The sequence below is a fragment of the Salvelinus namaycush genome, chromosome 3 (assembly GCF_016432855.1).
Source record: "Salvelinus namaycush isolate Seneca chromosome 3, SaNama_1.0, whole genome shotgun sequence".
In the NCBI taxonomy this organism is placed as follows: domain Eukaryota; kingdom Metazoa; phylum Chordata; class Actinopteri; order Salmoniformes; family Salmonidae; genus Salvelinus; species Salvelinus namaycush.
In genome coordinates, this window is record NC_052309.1 from 97610368 (window position 1) to 97622359 (window position 11992).

Genomic DNA, 11992 nt, shown 5'->3' on the forward strand with positions numbered 1-11992 from the left:
AGAGTTCCTCTCCTCTTCTAGTATCAGTATGAAACATAAAATCATAACCACACACTAAGGGTTGTGTTCATTAGGCACCAAACAGACGAAAAACGTCTGAAACAGGGTGGAACTACCTGGACTTTTCCAATAAGAAACACTCATATGCGTTTTCCATTTAAAAATGTTTTCCGTTGCCTTCTATTATGAACACAACACAAGGTCCATAGCATATGTGATATGACTAACAGGGTGGTGATTAGGAACCATTTACCTCTTGGTCCCCTACGCATTAATTAAGAATGATACTGATATGATCTCTATGGAAGGTTGTGTTGAATAAAATGAAGGAAATGGGGATGCATAAAGTCTAGCAGATGTTATAGCGGGTGCAGCGAAATGCTTGTGTTACATTGCATGTCAGAGCAAAAACCAAGCCATGAGGTTCAAGGAATTGTTCTTAGAGCTCCGATTGTGTCGAAGCACAGATTTGGGGAAGGGTACCAACACATTTCTGCAGCATTGAAGGTCCCCAAGAACACAGTGGCCTCCATCATTCTTAAATGGAAGAAGTTTGGAACCACCAAGAGACTTCCTAGAGCTGGCAGCCCGGCCAAACTGAGCAATCGGGGGAGAAGGGCCTTGGTCAGGGAGGTGAAAAACCCGATGGTCACTCTGACAGAGCTCCAGAGTTCCTCTGTGAAGATGGGAGAAACCTCCAGAAGCACAACCATCTCTGCAGCACTCCACCAATCAGGCCTTTATGGTAGAGTGGCCAGACAGAAGCCACTCCTCAGTAAAAGGCACATGACAGCTCGCTTGGAGTTTGCCAAAAGGCACCTAAAGAACTCTCAGACCATGAGAAACAAGATTCTCTGGTCTGATGAAACTAAGTTTCAACTCTTTGGCCTGAATGCAAAGCGTCTGGAGGAAACCTGGCACCATCCCTACTGTGAAGCATGGTGGTGGCAGCATCATGCTGTCGAGATGTTTTTCAGCGGCAGGGACTGGGAGACTAGTCAGGATCGTGGGAAAGATGAATGGAGCAAAGTACAGAAAGATCCTTGATGAAAACCTGCTCCAGAGCACTAGGAACCTCAAACTGGTGCGAAGGTTCACCTTCCAACAGGACAACGACCCTAAGCACACAGCCAAGACAACGCAGGAGTGGCTTCGAGACAAGTCTATGAATGTCCTTGAGTGGCCCAGCCAGAGCCCGGACTTGAACCCGATCGAACATCTCTGGAGAGACCTGAAAATAGCTGTGCAGCGACGCTCCCCATCCAACCTGACGGAGCTTGAGAGGATCTGCAGAGAAGAATGGGAGAAACTCCCCAAATACAGGTGTGCCACGCTTGTAGCGTCATACCCAAGAAAACTCAAGGCTCTAATCACTTTCAAAGGTCCTTCAACAAAGTACTGAGTAAAGGGTCTGAATATTTATGTAAATGTTATATTTCAGTTCTGATATTTTTATGGGGTATTGTGTGTAGATTAATGATGGAAAAAACGAATTGAATACATTTTAAAATAAGGCTGTAACTTAACGAAAATGTGGAAAAAGTCAATGGGTCTGAATACTTTCCAAATGCACTATAAATACACAGTATGTATAAACAGTATAACAAAAATGCAATGTACAGTAGTAGATATATTAAAATGAGATATGTGAAGAATACAGTACATGAATACACAGTGTGAAAAACAGTATAAAAGAAACGGTCCAGTGTTTAATAATAAGAATGAACTAATAACATAGACATACAATCAGATCAAACATATAGATCAGCATTACGGTTTAGTCCATTTGAATTATTTGAAGAAATCCCAGAGCTGATCAGTGAATGGTGGATCTGAGGGTGTGTCAAATAGAGATTATAAATAGTCACAAGGAAAATTTCCTGGTCACATGACTTTACCAGGAAAAAGATCTGGGATCAGTCCAGTGTGAAGGACTCACCTGGTTGAGGTAAGCAGGTGTGTAGTAGGAGCAGCAGGATCAGCAGGAGGCATGGGACTCTGGGCCATGCCATTACTCACACCACTATGCCATCAGCACCTGTGGAAAACATACACACACATTTCTGGGTAACAAATAAAAAGTACCTTACTGTGATTGTTTTCATTTAAAATGATCAACAACAACATAGCTTCTTAACAAAGAGCGATTTACAAAGCAAGAATTTTGCAGGGACTGTCTGGGAGGGATTTGAGTAGGGAATGGAAAACTGAAAACTAGCTGTTATTGGCAGAGAGGTTTGAAACTCTCTTTCTTATTGGTCTATTAACTCATTTAACGCCAGGTGATGTCACCAGGCATGTAAAATCTCCATCCCACCAAAACAGACTGAAATGTCAGGTGGCCTTTTCAAACAGCTCCTACACTAAAATGGCATTATCATAATTTTCACAATTTCACAGTATTATTCCAACCTCATAGTGTGGAAATATATTTAAAACACAGGAGCATCACTGCACTGGGCCTATAGTCCTTAATTGAAATAATAACAAAGTGGTCAACCGCCTCTGTTTTGGTAAAAAGATGAGGGATAGGCCTGGAGAAATGTAACCACTCTCAAATTCATAGACAGGGCTATGAATGCAAGGACTGACCATGCATGATATCAAAATTATAGTGTTAACCATGCTTTGAGGCTAGACAGTGTTTGTTAACATTTACATTGTTTACAAACATTGGAGTAAAACAAGAATGATCTTTGGTGATAGGTGTTGTTCACACAGTAACGTGCAAACCTTTTCAGTGTTACAGCCAATGATTTATATATACACCAGATGACTGCTAGGGGGCGATGTGCTGAAGCCCCAGTGCCTCCAGCGTGGCACTCCCTTCCTTACTGTTATAATGTCAACATTCGTTTTTGCCACATGTATTCTATTATAGACACCTTAGCTGACAAGGGAAAAATCTGTCGTTCTGCCCCTGAACAAGGCAGATAACCCACTGTTCCTAGGCCGTCATTGAAAATAAGAATTTGTTCTTAACTGACTTGTGTAACAGTATAACTTTAAACCGTCCCCTCGCCCCGACCCGGGCGCGAACCAGGGACCCTCTGCACACATCAACAACAGTCACCCACGAAGCGTCGTTACCCATCGCTCCACAAAAGCCGCAGCCCTTGCAGTGCAAGGGGCAACACTACATCTAGGTTTCAGAGCAAGTGACGTAACTGATTGAAACGCTACTAGCGCGTACCCGCTAACTAGCTAGCCATTTCACATCCGTTACACTTGCCTAGTAAAATAATACATACTTTAAAAGTATATTATGTGTGCTTAACATAAACATTTTAAATATATACAAATGTTTTCCTTAAAGTACAATTTTTAGAGATTACTAATGTTACTGACCCACTACAACAACAAAAATTACAAAAATAAATGTAATTTCGTGGTTGAAACATTTAATGGAAATACTGTAGAATTTCATTCATTCCTATAGATTGATGTTCCTACCATTGAGTGGCTTCACTCAGTGGCCAATACATAACAATCAGCAATCCAGGGTTTATATACATCATTGGTTACATATCTGTCACTGTCTTCGCCACTGACATATCTGCCACTCTGTGTATTGTGTAGCCGACATACATGTTTTTAAGCCAAAAGCACATGATGACAAACGCCTCTGGTTTCTATTAACCATTGTTGTCATGTTATGATGCAAATTAGCTTACCATAGCCATAAGTATAGAGATGAGAGTGAACATTCAAAGTCTTGTATTATTTCAAGTCTAAAAACGTTATACTGGTAGGCCTAATGATCAATATGATTTCGGCAAACTGTAAGTTATGTTGAAAAATAAGTGGTTCGAAAAATAAGAGCTATTACCTCGTCGTCAAGAAAGACATCAAAATAACGGAACTTCCATCTTTCGCCGGCATTCTATTGTACATTGAATGAATGTTTGCGATGTTTACGTGCGCAGAAGTTTGGGTGCTTTTCGCTGCACACTGGCTGTATTTCATTCTAAGCGATGCTTCCTCCCTTGCATCCTCGCTCACTCCCTTTCCCGAAATGATCAGACTGAATAGGTGAAAGCAATATGGCAGAAACTAGATTGGATGTGTGTGTAGACCTAACTATTTCTCACACACCCAACTTGTCTATGATCCGCAAAGCGGAGTGTAATGAGCCCCGAAGGGAGTGGACACATCTCTAAAAGCTCTGTGATCTGTCTATGACCCGCCTACTTTGTTTTACGGAAATTGCCGTTGGCAGCGATTCTGTATTGCATCAAATTTAACCCTACATAATAATGGTGTTTTCACATATAGTCAGTCCTCTTTAAAATAACTGATTTCAGTCCTCTTTAAAGTGAACTCTGTGGTAAAAAAAAAAAGAAGCTAAGTATCTCAGTTCTCTTTGTATTCACACTGCCCTTTCCTTTGAATGAGGACTCAATTCTTTTGCCAGTTCACTTCACCTATTTTGTGGCCCGAATCCGTTTTGCATTCACATTTCTATGTCTAGAAGGCAACCAAGATCTTTTTCCAACATTCACTTAATGCACTGTGGGTTTTTCAAAGTGCAGGCGGAGCCATTCAATCAGAAGGTGTTATCAGACAGCTAGATATACCTTATACCTACTTACATTTTGGAAGCTAATAGATTGCATTTAGTGAAAAGATGAGATATAATAATTGTAATCAGAATATACTTTTAACATGTACATAGTATTGGTAACATAATAAATAGTAGAAGAATAACAACAGATTAAATGATGCTGTAATTGATGTAGGCCACTGCCACTTCCAGATTGTATCCGTTTTGTTCAGTTCCCTTAGGGGCTCTTTTGAGGGGTCAAGTGTGTTTTATTCCAGTGCGATTGTGCTCCATTTGAATGAGTCATTTTATTCAAAACGCAATATTTTTGTGCAGTAGAATTAAAAGTTGCTTTACACATGTCATAGGCCAACTCCATTATGTCCTATGGCCCTATGTTTTCCTATGTCATGATTCTGGCATTGACCGTATCTGTGGCTGGTGGGAAAACTATTAGGGATTTGCGTCAATTCAAATCTGGTATCAGGACAAAATGTGATTCAGAGTCACCGAATATACTTTAAGTATTTTTTATTAAACTCAAGCGATAAATGGTAAATGCAATTTTCATATATACGGGTTCTCTGTATCACCTCGCAGGGCAGAACAGAGAACTGGCAGGATGTAAGTAAACAGCTGTTCTTATACTGTGATAGAGTAGTTCCAACCCGTCTGTTGGCCTATCACAGTAGAGGCTGAGCGTGGTTTAAACTTGCTCAGCCTATCGCCGGCGCTCAGGCAGGTCCCAGCCTCTTGGCGCTCCTTGGTGTCCGGCGCTGTTGCTGTGTAGATTACGCTCCCACACCCTAGAGACTGGGGCCAGACAGTTCTGTAACATAGTTTGAGCTATTTGCACCTGCATAGAAAGCATACTGTTCTCACTCAAGGTCAACCACAGCTTCTCAGCACACTATCTGGGGCAAAATGCCACTTCCAGCACACACACACAGACACCCAGGCGCCCAGGCCAACAGTTGCTAATATTATATTACATGTGATATAGTATTGGGTTATAGTGCAATAAACAGATCCTCACAAAACATACCAAAAGTCAGAATGTTAAGCAAATCAAATCTTTATTAAAACCTTTATAACAGGTTCATAATCCAAAATAAAACAGATTTGACAGATTTAAAAAAATAAAAAATAAGGGCCATGTGAATGACGACAGTGAGTGGACAAAAAGTACGAAGGATCCAAAAACAACAATGGAGAAAAAGGTCTGGAATCCACATTTCATCACAGCTAGCCAAATTCCACATGTATAGAGACAGGAAGATATCGGTATTCAGTCCTAGTCGGTAATGACGTAATAATAAGGAATTCCCGTAGACCACGCCCATAAATTGGGGGAAACCCGCAGATTTTTTTGTTATACCGAAATAACTAAATATGCCGAAATACTCCTGTGTTGTTCAATGTACATGTAGTAAGTAGCCAGGTCAGAAATTCCGACCGGTGGTTCGCAATGGTCCCACGTTGGGAAATAGAGTCTGCGAGAAGAGCCCTGTGGCTTCAGGCTATTCGGTGTGGGAAATGTGGGGACGCGGTGTCCAAGTAGGCTACACGTAGCTATGTGTGTGTGGAAAACATTTCATCACGGTTAACACATTTAACTTGTTTAGCTCATACTGTCCGTTTGTAATTCCACTAGCTGGATAGTCAGATTGTTTGTGTTGTTGGTCTTGGCTAGCTTAATGTTCCGGTCAGTAGCTAGCTCTCACTCAAGTTGCTGCTAGCATTGTCATGAAAAAGGGCAATATTACGTTTTTCTAATTAGTGAGAACGCTAGGAGCAGGCACTGTTGAAAAGTAATCTTTAGACATGTTGTACTTTCTTAAATGGAGTTTTGTAATTGACTAAAACAAGCAGACAATAAGAAAATTGCGTTTGAAAAATATAACGTTTTTGCTGTGAGCCAATGGGGAAACCTAGGTAAACACAGGTTGTTTTACAGGCAGGTAGGGTCATGGCGTTCAATCTAATACCGACTGGGTCTATATGGAGAATAAGGTTATATTCTCCCTGCACAGTTAACATGATACTTTAACTCGGAAACACTGGGGAGAGCAGTTAGAAAAACCGAGAGAGAGAGAGATATGAGAAAATACCAGGTATGTGTATGGCTATGTGTGTGCATGGGAGGGGAGAGAATGGGGTGGATTCTCAGCAAAGGGAGCTGATGTCTCCCTTGCTGCAGCCCCACTTGCAGCAGGCGTTGGACAGGCCCACCACCACATCACGGCCCTTACGGTCTGACATACGGAGAGCCTCCAGTATCTCCTCTGAGATGAGGGAGCGGGCTGGCCTGCGGATGAACACCCCACCCTCCTGGACATGCTGGAAGGGACCCTCTGGGACCTGGGAGTCTGAGTTCCAGCCTTCAGATGAGTCCTCGTCATGGGAGCTGAAAGGGTCCTGAGGGAAGTCTCCTGAAATGCAGTTTATAGTAGGAGTGTTGAAATATGATATTGACTCTGTGCTGCTCAATTTATACATTCAAAAGTCAAAGATTACTGTGTTTCTATTTCAAATCAAATGTTATTTGTAACATGTGCCAAATACAAGAAAAAATAGATAAGTAATACAATGTAATAAAAGTTACAAATAATTAAAGAGCAGCAGTAAAATAACCCTAGCGAGGCTATATACAGGGGGTACCGGTACAGAGTCAATGTGAGTAGCAGTAGCGTAAAAGGGGGTGGCAATGCAAATAGTCTGGGTAGTCCTTTGATTAGCTGTTCAGGAGGCTTATGGCTTGGGGGTAGAAGCTGTTTAGAAGCTGTTTGGACCTAGACTTGGTGCTCCGGTACCGACTGACACTCGGTAGCAGAGAGAACAGTCTATGACTAGGGTGGCTGGAGTCTTTGACAAATTTTTTAGCCTTCCTCTGACACCGCCTGGTATAGAGGTCCCGGATGGCAGGAAGTTTGACCCCAGTGATGTACTGGGCCGTACACACTACCCTCTGTAGTGCCTTGCGGTCGGAGGCCGAGCAGTTGCCATACCAGGCAGTGATGCAACCAGTAGGATGCTCTCGATGGGGCAGCTGTAGCACTTTTTGAGGATCTGAGGACCCATGTCAAACATTTTCAGTCTCCTGAGAGGGAATAGGCTTTGTCGTGCCCTCTTCACTGCTGTCTTGATGTGTTTGGACCAATGCACAATACATTTAAATGAAAAAAATTTAATCGACTGGGTGGACGTAATCGACTGTGCGGATATAATACATTCCAATGGACAAAGCCAGGGATACAAAAAAAGCCAACATAGTCCTTTCCCTTTACTCAACAAATCATAAATCACTGATGCCTCACCTGCACTCCCGAGTGACCGTCTCCAGCGAGATCCTCCACAGGTGAAGATGACCGCCCGGATGAACTCCCGGCCACATAGCTTCACTCCATACGTGGGGCGCTCCATCCCCTGCACCCCAGCCACTAACAGACACACAGCTAATACCAGTGGTTTCCACATCATGTCACAGGAGGTGAAAGAACGAGTGAGCAAAAAAAGGAGGAGAGAGAATAGATTCTTCAATGGTAGACTGGGCTGTTTGGAGCAGGTGTTTTTCTTTGTCTCTCTGTGGTGGCGAGTGTTGTGTGACTTCCCCAGTGACCTGGTATGGGTTTATAAAGGGGTCCTCAGCCATACGAGGTAGACATGGAACTTGCACACGCACACCCTCCCAACCAGGACAGTCATAGATAGGAGAGAGAGATAGACCCAGAGACCTTTATGGAGACAAAGCACTGACCAAAGGTGGCATAATTAGCCAATACTGCTCAAATGCGACGATGATGTCAGAGTAGTTTTTAATCTGATTACAGGAAAAACACATTTTCTGGATGTCAAACCCACGTTTCATTTGAATCCTCACCTGCACCTTTTTTGTGGTCATCACCCACCTCAAACTCACTTGATCACCAGACATTTCTGCTCATGCAAAGCAAGTGTTAATGTGCAGAGCCATGGTGTAGTGGTAACACTCCCTAACACATGTTACTTACAAATCCCATCTGGAGACCAGGGTTCAATCCCTGTGTCCACCCTTCCCACTGTTTCTCCCTCTTGTCTATTTCCTCACTATCTGAATAAAGTGTCAAAACACCTTAAAAATACATATTTAAACTTGATCAAATCTTCTACAGGGGTACAGTAGGAATGTTGGGTATGATGACACAGTTCAGAAGTGTGATGCCACTGTGTCAAAATGTCGGTATCAAGAACATGTTTTCTCAAACACAAATCCCAAGTTTAGTAAATACAGTATACTACATATGTGCTACATTTCAGTAGTGGAAGATCCAGCCTATCGACGGAGGAGGAGCTATGATTGTGGACGACGACGAGGAGCTCCATGGCCTGTCTGTCAGATGTCTCTACATCTATGCTCCCTCCTCTCAAGATACTACCTTTATGAACTGCCTATCATCTAAAGGTGACCATCGCCAAAATACTGACAGATCCCTACATTTGTTTTGTTAAATAGTTTCTGGTTAAATTTTGTTTTCAAAGCGACTGAGATTCTACTTGTAATGATAAGCGCTAAATAAAATACATATTTTTATTATTATATAGAACTTACTTTCAAGTAAAACTTCAACTCTTCCCCTATACGACTTCACACCTTTTCAGTGCTGACTCTGTGTAACCCCAGCTGCTCTGATTATTCTCCCATGACTTGCTTCTCCCCTCATATTTCTCCATCTCTCTCTGAAAAAAGAGTGATGAAGTCACAGGTGGGGGGTTCACACAGCAAGGAGTAGGGGGTGCGTGCGACGGAATGAGGCAAAGCGGGTGACATTTTCAAAGGCAGATAACATGGAAGTCATCATCTGAGTCAAACAAAGGCTGGGGCCCTATCTGTGTCACTGCATAGTTAAAGGTCTCCCGTTTCAGAATTGACAATGGATTTGTGAATTTGTAATTAATAGGTTGATAACAATGTGAACAACATGGTATTTCAGGGGGACGTTGGAGACTCATTTGCACATTGTCTGGTGGTGAGTGACCAGGTGAGCAGGTTAAGAGAGCGACATTGATGGCGACTGAATGTGTTGCTTTTTGAATAAATTGTTTGTGGCCAGTATGTAGACTTCGTCTGTATACATGTGTGTGTATGTATGTTTGTGGGTGTTTTTGTATGTAAACTCAGCAAAAAAAGACACGTCCCTTTTTCAGGACCCTGTCTTTCAAAGATAACGTGACTTAGGCATGCTGAAAGGAGGCATGAGGACTGCAGATGTGGCCAGGGAAATAAATTGCAATGTCCGTACTGTAAGACAACGCTACAGGGAGACAGGATGGATAGCTGTTCGTCCTCGCAGTGGCAGATCACGTGTAACAACACCTGCACAGGATCAGTACATCCGAACATCACACCTGCGGGACAGGTACAGGATGGCAACAACAAATGCCCGAGTTACACCAGGAACGCACAATCCCTCCATCAGTGCTCAGACTGTCCTTAATAGGCTGAGAGAGGATGGACTGAGGGCTTGTAGGCCTGTTGTAAGGCAGGCCCTCACCAGACATCACCGGCAACAACGTCGCCTATGGGCACAAACCCACCGTCGCTGGGCCAGACAGGACTGGCAAAAAGTGCTCTTCACTGACGAGTTGTGGTTTTGTCTCATCAGGGGTGATGGTCATATTCGAGTTCATCGTCGAGGGAATGAGCATTACACCGAGGCCTGTACTCTGGAGCAGGATCGATTTGGAGGGTCCGTCATGGTCTGGGGCGGTGTGTCACAGCATCATCAGACTGAGCTTGTTGTCTTTGCAGGCAATCTCAACGCTGTGCGTTACAGGGAAGACAACCTCCCTCATGTGGTAAGCTTCCTACAGGCTCATCCTGACATGACCCTCCAGCATGACAATGCCACCAGCCATACTGATCGTTCTGTGCGTGATTTCCTGCAAGACAGGAATGTCAGTGTTCTGCCATGGCCAGCGAAGAGCCCGGATCTCAATCCCATTGAGCACGTCTGGGACCTGTTGAATCGGAGGGTGAGGGCTAGGACCATTCCCCCCAGAAATGTTCGGGAACTTGCAGGTGCCTTGGTGGAAGAGTGGGGTAACATCTCACAGCAAGAACTGGCAAATCTGGTGCAGTCCATGAGGAGGAGATGCACTGCAGTACTTAATGCAGCTGGTGGCCACACCAGATACTGACTGTTACTTTTGATTTTGACACCCCCTTTGTTCAGGGACACATTATTCCATTTCTGTTAGTCACATGTCTGTGGAACTTGTTCAGTTTGTCTCAGTTGTTGAATCTTGTTATTTTCATACAAATATTTACACATGTTAAGTTTGCTGAAAATAAACGCAGTTGACAGTGAAAGGACGTTTCTTTTTTTGCTGAGTTTATGTTTGTGTGTGTGCAAGAGCACATTCCCTCCCCAATATTTCCCCCTAGACATAACTACTACAAAACAACCAACAAACATTGGTCACAGTTCTTGCAGCTATGTCGGTTACTGGGTCTGTACTTAGTCACTGGTAAGCTTTGAGGGGACTCCTATGGTAGGTACACCTACAGTTCATCCCTTGACAGTGGTACTGTAGATTGCTTTATCATTGATCCCAACCCAGAGTTTCTCAGAGCATTCACAGTCAGCCCACTGACACACCTATCAGATCACAGCAAAATCCCAGTCTATTTGAAAATCGCAATATTCAATCATCAGGCATCAAAGCAAAAGGGACTGTATAATACTAAGATATGCTATCGATGGGAGGAAAGTAGCGTAGAAAACTACCCCCCAAAAATTGGGCAACAACAAATTCAATCCCTTTTAGAAAACGTTTCACTGCAATAGTTAAACTTGTCATTACAAAGCCTAAAGTAAATTTGACCTTTCAGCTGCCTTATCAAATCTAAAAATGTCAAGCAGACAACCTAAGAAAATTAACAACAATGACAAATGGTTTGATGAAGAATGCAAAAACCTAAGAAAGAAATTGAGAAACCTATCCAACCAAAAACATAGACCCATGTATTTCACTGTGTTTCCCATGCCAATAAATCCCTTTACATTAAATGTGTGAGAGAGAGCAGGAGAGAGAGAGAGAACAGAATCCATGTTTAACTACTCATTTTCATTCAGTGTTCATATACAGCGTTGTTGTTTTAGACAACTAAATTCACTGATCACTCATCTGCAATATAGTAGCTATGTCACTTTCACTTAACCTTATTGCTCTAAAAGAGCTTGCTACACTAGGTATAGGCCTACACAATAATAAAGTTGCATGTTTGCAGACCAGGTGACATTGAGGTCGCATTGTGTAACTTAATGTAACATTTTATTTCAACGTATTTGATCAAATAAAACGGCGATCAAACTGAGATACAGTGTTACTACCAAATCACAAGTTGATTGACATTAGAATAATCAAATTTCTATCCCGGATATGGGATCCGCCTCAGTTGTTTAATTT

General features: G+C 42.7%; 1 protein-coding gene and 1 pseudogene across 1 annotated transcript; both read right to left on the reverse strand.

The window, feature by feature from the left end:
* LOC120043832 overlaps positions 1–4108 on the reverse strand; it is a 32918-nt pseudogene extending 28810 nt beyond the window's left edge.
* A 2601-nt stretch (positions 4109–6709) lies between these two features.
* Positions 6710–8020, reverse strand: rln3a (relaxin 3a). Its single transcript, XM_038989408.1, has 2 exons — positions 7861–8020; positions 6710–6975 (listed from the first exon to the last, which is right to left on the reverse strand). Exons 1-2 carry the CDS (start codon positions 8018–8020, stop codon positions 6710–6712), a joined length of 426 nt encoding a protein of 141 aa, XP_038845336.1.
* Between the last annotated feature and the right edge of the window lie 3972 nt (positions 8021–11992).